At 31.8% G+C, this 16,963-nt stretch overlaps 2 protein-coding genes across 2 annotated transcripts; both read left to right on the top strand.

Annotated features, from left to right (window-relative positions):
* Nucleotides 1-1,594: 1,594 nt before the first annotated feature.
* On the top strand, nt 1,595-5,797 carry LOC139429511 (uncharacterized). The gene has a single exon (XM_071195282.1). It carries the CDS (start codon nt 1,595-1,597, stop codon nt 5,795-5,797), a length of 4,203 nt encoding a protein of 1,400 aa, XP_071051383.1.
* Nucleotides 5,798-7,956: 2,159 nt separating this feature from the next.
* Nucleotides 7,957-9,383, top strand: LOC111429376 (putative odorant receptor 65b). Its single transcript, XM_071195280.1, has 7 exons — nt 7,957-8,119; nt 8,174-8,383; nt 8,459-8,759; nt 8,814-8,913; nt 8,966-9,055; nt 9,122-9,277; nt 9,330-9,383. Exons 1-7 carry the CDS (start codon nt 7,957-7,959, stop codon nt 9,381-9,383), a joined length of 1,074 nt encoding a protein of 357 aa, XP_071051381.1.
* Nucleotides 9,384-16,963: the final 7,580 nt, after the last annotated feature.

Genomic DNA, 16,963 nt, shown 5'->3' with positions numbered 1-16,963 from the left:
ACAGCTCCGCATAATTCTTAACACACTTCAATATCCTCAATGCCTTTATTTTTGAGATTCTGTAGTATTACGGTGTATATGCTAAATTTTTGATCTACTACTTCTTCTGCGCAACTGATCGGCCAAGATGGATTTGCCAAGCTGTACACTGTGTTGTATATTAGGTTGGCAATACCAACCAGTGTGAAGTACAACATGCAAGATAAAGAATGACAAGTTAAGTCAAGTGATTACGAACACTGTGTTCTGTCTGGTGTTTTTGTTTTTTTTGACTTAGAGTAATATTTGGTTATTTTTAAGTTGTAAGTTGGCAGCGAAATAAAAATGGACACTTCCTGTCGAATGAGAAAAGGTGTTAGGTGCGTTTTAGTTATCCTTTAGACAAAAACCTAAATCTGCGAATGTCACTTAATTAAAAACAAGAAAATAAAGAAATACAGTTCATTTCAAAATAAACAGCATACAGAACACAACATTTGGTCCTTCGAGCGAAGATTATCGAAAATTAAGTGATATCAACATTGTGGTTAGGTTACATCAGCCAACAAGTTTCGACGCGTCGCTCTTTGTTGGTGACGTCATTACGCTGGATGGGAAGGCAACAGACGCTAATATTAAACAACGGCAATACAGGTTCGTGTCCTTTATATTTGGTCCATCCTTTTAATCCCTTTCACGAGTACAAATCGATGCGATGGAACAATTAATAAAGAAGCGCGCCGTAATAAAATCACAAGTTACACGATTCGGTTTGTTCGTAGACGAAGTACAATTGGGTAATAAAAACATCGCGGAATTAAAAACACGATTAAAACGATTAGAAAAATTATGGGACGAATTTGATAACATATAAACGGAAATCGAAGAAAACGAAAAAGGTGACGAACAAAGTCAATCAACGGAACGCGAAACGTTTGAAAATAAATACTTTGAGGTTATTTCTCGCGCTGAAAAAATTACCGAATTAAATAAATCAGTCAACAAGACAACAATCGTCGATACTTATTCACAATTTTCGGCTAATTTACCATCTTTGAATCTTCCTCAATTTAAAGGATCATACGAAGAATGGTTGAGATTTTTCGAATTGTACAAATCGCTCGTACATGACAATGCAAGGTTAAATAAAATTCAGAAATTTTATTATTTACAATCTGATGACGCTTTACGAATTATAAATTCACTCGAAATATCAGAAGCAAATTATGACGTAGCTATTGAGCTATTACGCGAAAGATATGAAAATAAAAAGGTTTTGATACGGAATCACGTAAAAAACATTTTTGAGCTACAACCTCTGACCCGAGAGTCGCACGTTAACTTAAGAAAACTTATCGACAATTTTCTAAAAGATTTTCGTTCTTTACAAACATTAGGTGAGTCAGTACAACATTGGGATACACTTTTAATACATATTGTATCAATAAAATTAGATAAGCAAACACAACGGGAATGGGAAACTCATTCAAAAAACATTACCACGCCGAAATAGGATCAATTTTTAAAAGTTTTAAAAGAAAAATGCCAACTTCTTGAATCATTAGACGGTAAACTTGCAAATAAATTCAATGAACGTACAAACGAAAAGGTATCAATGCATATTACTTCAAATAACGAAAAAACAGCCTTTTTGTCTTGCACTTTTTGCAAAAACAATGATCATTTTACATTCAAATGCGAAAAATTATTAAAATTACCTATTAACGAACGTTACAACGAACTAAAAAAGAATAACATATGCACAAATTGCCTAAAATCCGGTCATACTCCTAATAAATGCAACAGCAAAAGTTGTCAAATTTGTCAGAAACGTCATAATACTATTTTACATGACAAAAATTTTCATTTACGTCAAAGACAAGCTACTAATATTAAAGCACACGTTAGTCGAAGCGAAATATCAAAAATTGATCACGATACCAAACAAAGTCGTTGGAGCGACGACGAACAAGAAAACGATGAGAAACCGCCAATCACTATGACATCACAAAGTTATATTCCTAAAACAAGACAAATAATTTTGCCAACTGCGATTATTAATGTTTACAATAAGCACGGAGAATTCGTTAAATGTCGTGCGTTGCTGGATTCGGGCAGTCAATCAAATTTTTGCACCAAATTTCTGTTCGATAAATTGCAGTTAACGGGAAAAGATATAGCTGCACCTGTTTCCGGTATTAGCCAAAGCATTTGCAACATAACTTGTAAAACAGAGACAATTATTAAATCAGCAGACTGTTCCTATCAAAACAAATTGGAATTTCTTGTTATCGACAACATTACTAGTAGCTTACCACAAGCTTCGTTCGATACATCGAATCTAAGAATTCCTAGTGATTTAAAATTAGCTGATCCCAGTTACAACGAAACAACCGAAATTGATGTTTTATTGGGATGCGAAATATTTTACGACTTAATGAAACCAGATCAGCTAAAGTTGGGAAAGCACGGTCCTATATTACAAAATACAAAGTTAGGTTGGATAGTTGCCGGACCCATGTTAGGAAAAATAAAACAGAAAAACGAAACAAGATGTTTTTTGGCAACCGACAATTTACACAAGCAGATCGAACGTTTTTGGGAAATTGAAAATATTGAAATTGCAAACTCTAAATTGTCAAAAGAGGAAATGGAATGTGAATTGAATTTTCGCGATTCTTTTGATATAGCAAAAAACAGACTAATTTCGCTAGAAAGAAAACTAGCAAAAAATTCAAATTTACGGCAGGAGTATAATAATTTCTTAAAAGAATATGAGGATTTAGGCCACATGACTCTTACTTCTTTCGATAAGTGTGATAATGACATTGTAAATTATTTGCCTCACCGTGTTGTGATAAAACAAACGAGTAGCACTACTAAAGTAAGAGTGGTATTTGATGCTTCAGCGAAGACGACATCAGGCTTAAGTTTGAATGACGTTTTAAAGGTTGGCCCAAAAATCCAGAGTGATTTGTTCGATATAGTTGTTAGAATGAGAATGCACCCGATAGTGATAACCGCAGACGCAGAAAAGATGTACAGAATGATCCTTATTCATAAAACACAAAGAGATTTTCAAAGAATATTATGGCGATACGACCCTAATGATGAAATAAAACCGTATCGTTTGAACACAGTTACTTACGGCACATCTAGTGCATCATTTTTAGCAACACGTGTTTTACATCAGGTTGGCTTGAATTGTAGAAATTCTAACGCAGTAGCTTCTAACATCATATTACGAGATTTTTACATGGATGATTTGATAACTGGTTCTGATGATTGGCAAGAAGCATTGAAAATTAAAGATGAACTTGCTAGTATATTGGCGAAATCGGGCTTTAAATTAAGAAAATGGCAATCGAACGATAGCAGGGTTCTACACAATGAGAACAACCAGCTAGACAAATTTCAGATTAACGACGGAACTGAGACGAGAGCGTTGGGAATTGTTTGGCATCCACGAGAAGACACTTTACATTACAGTACCGATTTTGAAATTAAAAATGACAAATTTACCAAACGGGTTATATTATCACAGGTGGCGCGAATATTCGATCCTTTGGGTCTCATTAATCCATGTATTATGAAAGCTAAGCTAATTTTACAAGAATTGTGGCAATTACAAAGCGATTGGGATGATGAAATTCCAGACTGTTTAAAACAAAAATGGTCAAATTTTATTAAAAGCATCAAAATGATAAGCAAAATAGCAATACCAAGACCGGTTATTGTAGCAAAGGTAGTGTCAATTACATTACATGGATTTTCCGATGCTTCGCAGGTCGCTTACGGCGCATGCATTTACGTTTGTTCGAGCAATGATAATGGCAAAAAATCATCTCATTTGATTTGTTCAAAATCCCGAGTCGCACCTATTAAACAAATATCGATAGCTCGATTGGAATTATGCGGAGCATTTTTGCTTGCTCAATTGATGACAAAAATTAAATCAATAATGTTAACAAATGAAAAAATACAAATAAAAAATGTTTATTATTGGACAGATTCAAGCATTGTTCTTTCGTGGCTGAATTCTGAATCGCATAAATGGAAAATTTTTGTGGCTAATCGCGTCGCGGATATACAAAGATTGACAGAGCGCGAAATATGGAAACATGTTCCAACAGCTGATAATCCAGCAGACTTTGTTTCACGCGGTCTTAATCCCGACGAATTGCAAGATAAGGAATGTTGGTGGAAAGGTCCCGAATGGATAACATTAGAAGAAACGCATTGGCCCCAGAACCACACGGTAACGATAGACGACGTACCTGAAGCTCGAAAGCAAAATATTAATTTTTCATATTTGATAGTGAATGACTTCGATAGAATATGTACCCGCTATTCAACATTTTTAAAATTACAACATGTTATGGCATACCTACTTCGTTTTGTAAACAACATAAGATCAGAAACTAAATTAAGCGGTTTACTTTCTTTGGAAGAACTAAATAATGCTACAATAAAACTATGCAAAATTGTGCAAAACCAATCTTTTATACAAGAAATATCTCTTTTGCAACAAGGAAAAATGGTTCATAAACAAAGTAAATTAGTATGCTTAAATCCATTTTTAGATAACAATAACTTAATTCGTATAGGAGGACGTTTAAGGCACTCCGAATTATCTTATGATGAGAAGTTTCCAATAGTTTTACCTGCAAAACATCATTTTGTCAAATTAATTGTTAAGTATTATCATCATAAATACTTACACGCTGGTCCACAATTCGTGTTATCCCGTATTAGAAGTAAATTTTGGCCACTGGATGGTAGAAATACCGTACGTAGATATTTGAGAAATTGTACAACTTGCTTCAGAGTCAAACCGTTAAATGTTGATCAATTGATGGGCGATTTACCAGATTTCAGAGTAACACGTACACGACCATTTGCAGCAATCGGTTTAGATTATGCAGGTCCATATTTAATAAAAGATAGTAAGAGTACAAGGTGTGTGGAACTTAAGGCTTATTTATGTATATTTGTCTGCTTGGCTACAAAAGCTGTACATTTGGAACTGGTAACGCAACTGACCTCAGAAGCTTTCATGAACGCCTTTAAACGTTTTGTATCGCGCAGAGGACTTTGCAGGACTGTTTATTCAGATAATGGAACCAATTTCGTTGGCGCTAATAATGATTTAAAGAACTTATATAACCTTATTAAAGAGACAGCTAAGGATGAAAATTATTATTCATACTTTGTTGACAATCAGATAACATGGCACTTTATCCCACCAAGGTCTCCGCATTTCGGTGGTCTTTGGGAATCGACAGTGAAATCTTTTAAATTCCATATTAAGAGAGTTTTAGGTGAAACTAAATTAAATTGTGAACAATTTTATACGTTGCTTACTCAAATTGAAGCAATCCTAAACTCCCGTCCAATATTACCTTTATCCTCTGACCCCACGGACTTGGAGCCGCTTACACCTGGACATTTTTTAATTGGACAACCACTACAAGCAATACCTCAAGAGAACGTTGTCGACGTACCAACTAACCGTTTAAACAATTTTAAACAACAGCAACAATTGTTGCAAAGATTTTGGCGTGTTTGGAATCATGAATATCTACACACCTTACAACAACGTTCAAAATGGACGCGCAATAATCATGACGTCCAGATTGGAACCATGGTTTTATTGAAAGAGCAAAACATACCTCCACTACAATGGCGTTTAGGTCGTATAGAAGAACTATATCCCGGCCAGGACCATATAGTGCGCGTAGTGTTAGTACGGACAAGAAACGGCATGGTAAAACGTGCCGTTGCAAAAGTTTGTCCGTTACCGATAGATGAAGATTGACTCAGTTCAGTGGATATATTCTACAAATATTATATATTCCTATTTTTCTACAAATTTGTATTTGTTTTCATTTATGTATGTTAGTTTTAAATATTGATATTTCAAGGCTGGCGGCATGTTTTGTCTGGTGTTTTTGTTTTTTTTTGACTTAGAGTAATATTTGGTTATTTTTAAGTTGTAAGTTGGCAGCGAAATAAAAATGGACACTTCCTGTCGAATGAGAAAAGGTGTTAGGTGCGTTTTAGTTATCCTTTAGACAAAAACCTAAATCTACGAATGTCACTTAATTAAAAACAAGAAAATAAAGAAATACAGTTCATTTCAAAATAAATAGCATACAGAACACAACAGTAATTGAAGACACAAGTTTCCTCTTCATAGCCTACTATGAAAGGTTTAAATGTGGTTAGCACAATATTTAGTTGTATTAACTTTTCATATACTATCAATTGCTCTAACAAGGTTTTAGATGTAGAAGCTAAAAAAGTAGTTGTAATAGCAAAAATCAATCTTTAAATCAACTACTAGATAGGAGATAAAATATCTATTAATGTACATTAAAATAACTACTTTAATAGATGTAATACCAAAAATAATTCTAAATCTACTATTAAATAGTAGGCAGAGTATCTATTAATTTACATTAAAATGACTATTTTAATAGATGTAATAGCAATAACCATTTTTTGAATCAAGTATTAAATAGTAGATAAAATATGTATTAATTTACGTTAAAGTAACTATTTTTATAGATATAATAACAATAATCATTCTTTAAATCATCAATTAATCAACTCTAAATCAACTATTAATCAATTATAATTTTCTATAAAATATCTATTAATTTACATTGAAACAACCATTTTAACAAAAATAATTAGTTGAATTTGCCTTTTGACATCAACTAATTTCAATTAGCTATATTTGCTATTTTCTTTAGATAGCTAATTTTTAACGACGAACTTTAGGTTTTTTAACTAAAATTTAGTTCATTCGACTACTATTTTTCGTTCAGTGTACGTTTGATTATATTATCATAGGTTGCTTCCACCTCTAAGCGTGTGTCTATATATTCTTCACTCTGTTAATAGGTGTGTATAGTACTTTTCCCATGTTTCTGTGTTTATGGGATTTATTTTGTTCTTCTCACTTGTGTCTTTTCTCAGATTATTGATGGTATTCCAGGCTTCCCTAACTTTCGACAATCCTATTTTAAAGTTTATATTTACACATTTTGTGTTAAATGCTTAATTTTTTTGGTTTTTTTATTTCTTTTTTGGCTGTATGTCTACAGTGTGTTAATTAATTATCGTACCTGACGTCATCATTGCAAGTATGCAACCAATATCACAGTATTGGTATTGCAATAGGCAATATCGCAATATTGGATGCATACTTGCAATGATGACGTCGGGTACGATTATTAATTAACACACTGTATATCTGTTATATTACGTGCATTTTTTTTTATCCTCTAACAATTCTGTGAGTATAGCTTTCCTTTTCATCTAATGCTTCATGCATTTTGTCTTTTAGTTTCTCGTAGGTTTCTTCCTACCTGTAGTAGTTTGTAGAGGAAGCTCGTGGAGGTGGTTTCAAGCTGTCTATGTTGTAGTATTTTCTCATTGTCGTTTCCAGTTTTGCTTTCTCTATACTTTTCTGTTCCTGTTTTTCATAAATAATAATAATTTCTTATTTTCTATAAACATCGTTGTTATGATTTTTACAAACAATAAATTTAAGTAACTTTTTTTTAATACATTATTAAAAGAAAACAATTTCTTTCAAAATTTCTCAATTTAATTTATTATTTTGAAATAAATTTATAAATTAGAATGGATAAGCTCATAGCTTAACCGTCTTATTTTCCTAATTCGATTTTAATGTTTATGTTTATTCCTCGCTTACAACCGTTTACGAATGTTTCGCGTTTCTAAGAAAATAAGTTCTCTTTAATTCTTTTTTATTATAAAAGTTTAATATTATAATGAAAGAACACAATATAAGATGATTTGTAGCAATAAAATTTAGCCTCTAATTTAATAAAAAATAAAATAAGCACTTATTTTATATTATAAATTGAACAATTTTTTTGATTAAATACGTATTCGCATTTTGATATCCATTAACATAACATCAAACTGTTTTTAAACTAAACAATGCCTTCCTATATTCCCATGTTGTACAAATACTCAAGATTGGTTCATATTTGGTACGATGGCGAAAAGAATTTTTTTTATAAATTTAAAATTTGGTTTCATTTAACAGTGGGATTATATTTTGTTATTGGTATTCAATTACATTGTTTCCATATTTTAACACGTACGTTTAATTAAACAAATGTTTATTATTTTATTTTATTTTTTTATTTTTCAGATTTGAAGGAATCGTCATCTATCTTGATATCGGAATCAATTTATGCCGCAGTTTGCGGCATAAATATTTATTACAATTACATAATAACCTTTTTAATCGAAAAACGTTCCTTAAATTTATTCGAAGAACTCCAGGATTTTACGAAATTCGGGGAACCACCGATCGCTAAGAAACACATGGGTATCGTCGACATTTTAAACATTTTAATATGTTTATATATATTTTTCGGTTGCTGCGTGATTTTTATTAAAACTGTATTTTTAAAATTGTTTATTTGTCCCAAAGGGATTACTGATAAAATTGCGTTATATTGTACCGGATATCCGGTCCAAGTAAAATATTATTTGTATTCGGTCGAAGAAGGATTTCTTCATTATTTACACGTAGGGATTGCTTGGTATGTTATTACTTACTTATTGGAGGTCGGAGCCTTATCCGGGGCTGCTTGTTTTACTGCCTTTGAGTTGGTAATTGTTAGGTTAGAACATCTTAAAGAGAAAATTGGAGAAATTTTTGAGGTCGTTGCAGAAAAAGAAAGAAAAGCTCGACTTAGAAATTGTATTCGTTATTATATTTACATCGCACGGTAAGATAATACTTCATTATATAATAATCAAATTAATTAAATACAATTTTTTAGATTAGTTGATCGAATAAATATATGTTACAACAAATTTCTTGCTCCTTGCCAGGTCGCTTACAGCGTCATCATTGGAGTGTGCTTTTTGTCAATTCTTAACGTATTAAAAAAAGGATTTATTTAAATCTCAAATTAATTTTCTTAATTTTTAGAATTGCGAAGTTAAACCAATTATGAATGTGGTGGGTTGGATTATGGCGATTTTTTTGAATTGTCTTTGTGGTGAAAGAATGATATTTAAAGTACGTTTTAAACTTTAATGGTAGTCTTTTGAGTCAATCATTTTTTTTTTAAATTAATCATTTTAGAGTGTTGAAATCGCCACAGCTTTATACGATACGAAATGGTACAAAGGGAGCCCTTCGATTCGTAAGGATATCGCTTTTATGATGATGCGCACGCAAAAACCGTTGTATTTAAGAACTGGGCCGTACGGAATTTTTTCGCTGCTTACTTTCAAATCGGTATGTGTCAAAAATTTTGATTTTTAGTTTGCTGCAATTTTTGATTTTTTAGATTATGAAAGGTGGTTACACTTATGCCACAATGAGAAATCACTCGAATTCATAAAAAATAGATACAGGCGAAGACACTGATGCTTTTCATATTAGTCATATACAGACTAATATATATGTCCCACGACGTGACTGCCATAGCTTGGGAGTGTGTTGCTGGGGTGATTTTATATCAAAAAACGTACACCCAAAACGCTATCGTAACCGAGGATTTGTCGGATAATATCGTTTAGTGATGAAGCCTCATCAATAATACCAGGAATTCACATTGTTGGGCACTTGAAAATCCATGACAAACTCGGGAATACCATTTTCAAGATAGATTTTCCAATATTACTGGATGATGTTGCTCTTAATGTAAGACAACGAATGTGGATTCAGGACGATGGCGCACCTCCACACTTTGGTCGACAAATAACAGAATTTCTTAATCCAAATTATACAAACCGGTGGATTGGAAGAGGTTCAGCAATTCCTTGGCAAGCAAGGTCACCAGACTTTAATCCCTTAGATTACTTTTTATGGAGAAGACTGAAAAGTTAGTTTATGCAGAAAATATTGAAAACAGAGAACAACTAGTAGGTAGAATTATGGATGCCGCAGAAATTATTCGTGCTGATTCTGAGCCTGTTAGCAGAGCTACCACTTCAATTCTAAGAAGAGCTAGACTATGTATACAGCAACTGGTGGACATTTTGAGCAACTAATTCAATAAAGCTGTTTTCCCAAGTTATGGCAATCACGTCGTGAGACACCTGTATATGTTATTATTAGAGCTCGGATTTTTAGGCAGTCAAATTGTAGGAAATATGCGCATAAATACACCAGCTTTTTATTCATAAATATACAAAAAATATGTAGAAATATGCAAAAATATAGTTATTATCAATCTAAACATAAACAATTAAAAAGCAGTTTAAACTATCATGCATATTCAGCATTTAACCACATTTAAAAAAAGTGCATTTCTTAGAAATTTGATTATTAAAATATATGTTATCATATATGACTTTAAAAAGGATGTTTTAAACTTTAATTGAAGATATAAATCATTTCTCCATTCCTAGAAATAATCTTCAAGTAATTATTCAATGTTGACGCTTAAACAACCCAAGCATTAATTATTTAACATTACATCATATTTAAAAAAAATGTATTTGTTAGAAATTTGGTTATTAACATATATGTTATCATACATCATTTTAAAGAGAACGTTTTAAGCTTTAATTTGATATATAAATCGTTTTTTAATTCCCAGAAATAAACTTCAAGTGATTATTCAAAGTTGACATTTAATCAACTATACCATTAGTTAATATTACATCATATTTAAAAAATATGTATTTCTTAGAAATTTAATCATTAACATATATGTTATCATATATCATTTTAAAAAGGATGTTTTAATCTTTAATTTAAGATATAAATCGTTTCTTAATTCTTAGAAATAAACTTCAAGTGATTAATCACACTTAAACAACTCCACCATTACTTATTTAATATCTCATCATATTTTAAAAAAACGTGTTTCTTAGAAGTTTTGAGTACATATTAAAATATATGTTATCATACATCATTTTAAGAAGGATGTTTTAATTTAATATATAAATCGTTTTTTACATCCCAGATATAAACTTCAAGTGATTATTCAATATTGACGCTGAAACAACCCAAACATTAATTATTTAATACTACAACATATTTAAAAAAATATATTTCTTAGAAATTTGGTTATTAACATATACGTTACCATATATCATATTAAAGAGGATGTTTTGATCTTTAAGTTAAGGTACAAATAATAATAATAATAATAATAATATTTATTGGATCACCAGCAATACATACTAATAACTACAAATTAATGTAAGTGATTCAAAAAGAGGAAAAAAAAAACAAAAAAAAAATGAATTATATAAAATAAAAACGAAAAGCGTAGTGTTCCAATCATACGGTAACATTCGACATAAGTCGCTCTTCCATGGTACCGCAAAAAAAAAAAAAAATAACAAGATAGCGCTTTAAATATGTATGGCCAATAACGTACCGATAAACGCAAAAAAAAAAGAAATTAAACATAATATCAATGTATGATGCTTTAAATGGCAAAGAAAAGATCAAGCACAACAGGAAAATAAAGAATGAACAAAAAACAAAAGAGAAAAAAAAAAACAAAAAAAAATCTGAAGGAGTAGGGACTCACCGAATGCGATGCGCACACTCATGAAACAATGTCCGAATCGAAACCCGAACGTCCGCAGTACGAAAAACCGGTGTAAACATAAACATCAATAACAACGGTAAAACAGTAGATCAATGATACATTAACCATCCAAGATAGCTTCGTATTTCTGTAGTGCCAATCGAAATAGTCGCACGGTCGCACATACCCCGACTCGCACAATAATCGAGTTGTATATACGCGCAATTTGATAAGTAAAGCTTCTTTTGAAAAATTCTGTTTTATGATGCGGTGGCGTTAAAGTACCTTTATAACGAATGTTTAGGGTATGTACGTCCGACCTGACAGTGATTTTATTGTAGAGATATGCAGGTTTCTCATACAATATTATTTTAAAGTAGAACAGTGCAGCATGAGCCAGGCATCTACATCTCATATTTCGCCAGTTGACTTCAACCAACTTATGACTTACATGGTCACGTCTCCTTAACCGAAATAAAAGTCGCAAACAAGAGTTCTGCACTCTCTGAATTTTTTTCTTAAGGTCACACGTTAAAAAAGGATGATATAGTACATCACTGTAATTGAAATGTGATAGAACAAGGCTGTCACACAAATTTCGCTTCGTTTTAAAGTTTAAAAAATTTCTGTTGCAATAAATGAATTTCAGATTGGCATAAGCTCTTCGAATACATCTATTTATATGTTGATTAAAAGTCAAATGTTCGTCAAGCAGCACTCCCAAGTTTTTGATACAACTATTCAGTTTAATCTTTTCATTGCTTACCTGAATGTTTATTTTGTCGCGAATTCTCTCTTTAATTTTCTTTGGACCGAAAAGAATAATCTCTGTCTTACTTGGATTAATAGAAAGACCATGTCGAGAAGATATATCAACTAGATTTTTTATATCTGTATTTAAATTAGTACACGCTTGGATTACGTCACCTTCCCTGAACGAAATGTACAATTGGGTATCATCGGCATACCAATGTCCCTTACAGTTTACTATGCTCTTATAAAAATTACTTGTGTAAACGTTATAAAGTAAAGGAGAAAGTACGGAGCCTTGAGGACATCCAGCGCCACACAGGCGCTCATCCGACTTATTACCATCCAATGCAACAAATTGTCGCCTATCAGATAAAAAATCACTTAATAGCTTCACAGCAGCATGACCATAACCAACATACTGCAGAATCGCCGCCAACATCCTGTGGTCAATTCTATCAAAAGCTTTAGAATAATCCAAAAGACATAGTAATGTCACCTGCCCCGCATCCATTGCCCTCATAATGTCGTCAACAATATTTAGGAGCGCAGTTGTGCACCCATAGGCGGATCGAAAGCCTGACTGATATTCAGGTAAAATATTATTTGAGGTGACATAAGCGTTCATCTGAGACCATAAAATTTTTTCCGCAACCTTTGATAAAACTGGTATAATACTAATAGGTCGCAGATCGTTGAGACCTACGGGATTTTTTACTTTAGGCAGAGGAATTACCAAAGCCTTTTTCCAGTCAGATGGAAATGTTCCCTCCTTTATAATACTATTTATTATGTCTTTAATGCAAGCTGTGATGTGTGGACAGCAGTATTTTACAGTAGTGATATTTAGACCATCCCAGCCCGTCGCATTGCTTCTAATTTTATTAATTACACTCTCAATATCGTATTCATCAACAGTAGAGAAATTAAATATAGAATTTTTCGTAGTATTATTAGTATAATATTCATATAATTCGACGTCAACAGAAGCAATTGCGGAAGTTATATCTACAAAGTAGTTGTTAATTTCATTCACGTCTGCCAGGTGGGCTGGAATTTCGTAGGATGGACGGAAATAAAAACCACATTCTTTAAGTGCACGCCAGGAATTTCCCTGTTCGGTAAGCTGCCATTCAAAATAAGCTTTCTTTTCGCGTTCAATAGAGTTTTTTACTAAATTTCTTAAATCTTTATAATATTGCCATTTAGCCGGAGATCTATTTAATTTATAATTCTTTAAAGCATCGTCCCGAATACGTTGCATATATTTTATGGTTTCCGTCAGCCATGGAGCAGGGGGTCTCTGTACCTTAAACCGACAAATGGGGGCATGTATATTGAGAACACTCAATATATAATGACTTAAAAATTCTACCTTGTGATTTACGTTTGGTATATCGAAAATTTCATAGAACGGAATTCTATAGAGGTCTTTCAGAAATGCCTGGTAATCAAAATTTCCATAGCAGCGTTTTGTTATATATTTGGGTTGCTTCACAATTTGCTCAAGCTGTACATTGCAGAAAATTAAATTATGATCAGATATATTTCCGGAAGGAAGAACCCCCGATCCGGCCACAATATCAGGACTCGACACAAAAATCAAATCAATGAGCGACATACTGCAGCCAGTAATTCTTGTCGGTTCGGTAATGATCTGAGTCAAATTAAAAGCTTCCATGCAACTACTTAGTTTATTTACCGCTTGTCCGGGGCTTAACATATTTATATTGAAATCACCTAGCAAAATAATTTTATCGACGGTGGCAAAAAAAGTTGAGAAGTGATTTTCTAATTCGTCGATGAAAGCACTACAATTCATTTTTGGTGGTTTGTAAAGCGTACCAAGCGCGTAAGTAAATTTATTAAATTTGAATGTTATCCATATTTGTTCTAATTCATTCGACACGGCAAGACGCGCATGGGGAATGGATTTTCTAATATACATCGCAACACCTCCTCCCCTGGAGCCCCTATCACAACGTAATAAAAGATAATCATTCAATTTCACTGCAACAGAATCAATGTCGTCGTTCAACCATGTCTCGGAGACCGTAATTATGTCATACACATCGCAAACGAGGTCCCTAAAATCCTGAAATCCTGAGAGTAGAGAGCGTACATTTAAATGACAAATACTCAATAATTTCTTCGCCATATACAAAGGAAAAATAAAAAAAGAGAAGAAAAAAGAAAAAAAAACTTATATAAATTTAAAAAAGGTTTATGCAACCCCTCCGTGTGCAATTAAAGATATTTATAGATATTTATATGCAAAATACAACCCGTGACTAAACATGCAGATAGATTCAAACAAATGCAGTTTACTGCGCGCTAATTCGAAATATCTCAATACAAAACAAACAGGTATTCGACATTATTTATCAATTATAATTACTTTAAGTTTATAAAATCAATTTCCGATCTAACGTGCACGACTGTACCATTATATTTTACAAAAATCCTACCGTCACTACTCCAAACATTTGTTTTCCCACACTTTTCACGAGCCATGTTAAGAAGCCTGTAATTCTTCGCTGTAAGATCCTCACTAATTACGATTCTGGTGTTTTTTAACTTGGACTTGTTTTTAAAAACTCGATCTCGATGTTTATAACCAGTAAACTTGATTATAATCGGGCGAATTTTTCGACTATCTGAATTGCGACCGACTCGATGACAACGATCCACATAATCCGGCGACATATCCACATTCATTTTTTCTTTGAATATCTTTATTACTTTTTCCTCCACATTTTCGTTCTTGTCTTCTACAACTCCAAATACACGTAAATTGGTCCGGCGTTGGTACTGCTCTAAATCGTTCACTTTTTGTTGTAAAAACTGGTTGTCCTCTTCGAGCCGAAAAATTTGGTCTTTCAGATTTTTAACCTCTTGATGAATTAGATTAGCCACTTTTTCACAAAATTCCTTACTTTCCACGACCTCAGTCACGGATTCCTTCACAATCTGCCTTATCTGCCGAAAATCCTCGGCAGATAGTCTCATTTTGAAACGTAAAAGGACCGATTTCACACGGAGCAAGGTTTGACACGACTATTCAGTGTTGGCCATGACACATACAATCGTTTCTTAATTCCAAGAAATAAACTTCAAGTGATTATTCAAAGTTGACGCTTAATCAACTCCACCAGTAATTGTTTAATATAACATCATATTTAAAAAAACTGGATTTCTTAGAAATTTGGTTATTAACATATATGTTATCATATATCATATTAAAGAGGATGTTTTGATCTTTAATTTAAGATATAAATCGTTTCTTAATTACGAGAAATAAGCTTCAAGTGATTATTCAAAGTTGACACTTAATCAACACCACCAGTAATTGTTTAATATAACATCATATTTAAAAAAACTGGATTTTTTAGAAATTTGGTTATTAACATATATGTTATCATATATCATTTTAAAGAGGATGTTTTGATCTTTAATTTAAGATATAAATCGTTTCTTAATTTCGAGAAATAAGCTTCAAGTGATTATTCAAAGTTGACGCTTAATCAACTCCACCATTAATTGTTTAATATAACATCATATTTAAAAAAACTGGATTTTTTAGAAATTTGGTTATTAACATATCTGTTATCATATATCATTTTAAAGAGGATGTTTTGATCTTTAATTTAAGATATAAATCGTTTCTTAATTCCAAGAAATAAACTTCAAGTGATTATTCAAAGTTGACACTTAATCAACACCACCATTAATTGTTTAATATAACATCATATTTAAAAAAACTGGATTTCTTAGATATTTGGTTATTAACATATATGTTATCATATATCATATTAAAGAGGATGTTTTGATCTTTAATTTAAGATATAAATCGTTTCTTAATTTCGAGAAATAAGCTTCAAGTGATTATACAAAGTTGACGCTTAATCAACATCACCATTAATTGTTTAATATAACATCATATTTAAAAAAACTGGATTTCTTAGAAATTTGGTTATTAACATATATGATATCATATATCATATTAAAGAGGATGTTTTGATCTTTAATTTAAGATATAAATCGTTTCTTAATTTCGAGAAATAAGCTTCAAGTGATTATTCAAACTTGACACTTAATCAACACCACCAGTAATTGTTTAATATAACATCACATTTAAAAAAAACTGGATTTCTTAGAAATTTGGTTAGTAACATATATGATATCATATATCCTATTAAAGAGGATCTTTTGATCTTTAATTTAAGATATAAATCGTTTCTTAATTCCAAGAAATAAACTTCAAGTGATTATTCAAAGTTGACACTTAATCAACTCCACCATTAATTGTTTAATATAAGATCATATTTAAAAAAACTGGATTTTTTAGAAATTTGGTTATTAACATATATGTTATCATATATCATTTTAAAGAGGATGTTTTGATCTTTAATTTAAGATATAAATCGTTTCTTAATTCCAAGAAATAAACTTCAAGTGATTATTCAAAGTTGACACTTAATACTTTAATATTACATCATATATTGTTGTAGGAATCCATGTTGCAAGTTTATCTTAACTTGCTTAGATTTAAATATTTATTGGTACAGGTTTCGACTTTTAAGTCATCACCAGCCAAAATCTATGTAAGTGGAAACAAAAACACATCACATCAAATAAACTAAATTAACAAATCGTTATAAAAATATAACTTACGTCAAAAT

The sequence above is a fragment of the Onthophagus taurus genome, chromosome 3 (genome assembly GCF_036711975.1).
Source record: "Onthophagus taurus isolate NC chromosome 3, IU_Otau_3.0, whole genome shotgun sequence".
NCBI classification, from domain to species: Eukaryota; Metazoa; Arthropoda; class Insecta; order Coleoptera; family Scarabaeidae; genus Onthophagus; species Onthophagus taurus.
Note: the sequence above shows the minus strand (reverse complement) of the source record. Positions and strands in the feature narration are given on the sequence as shown.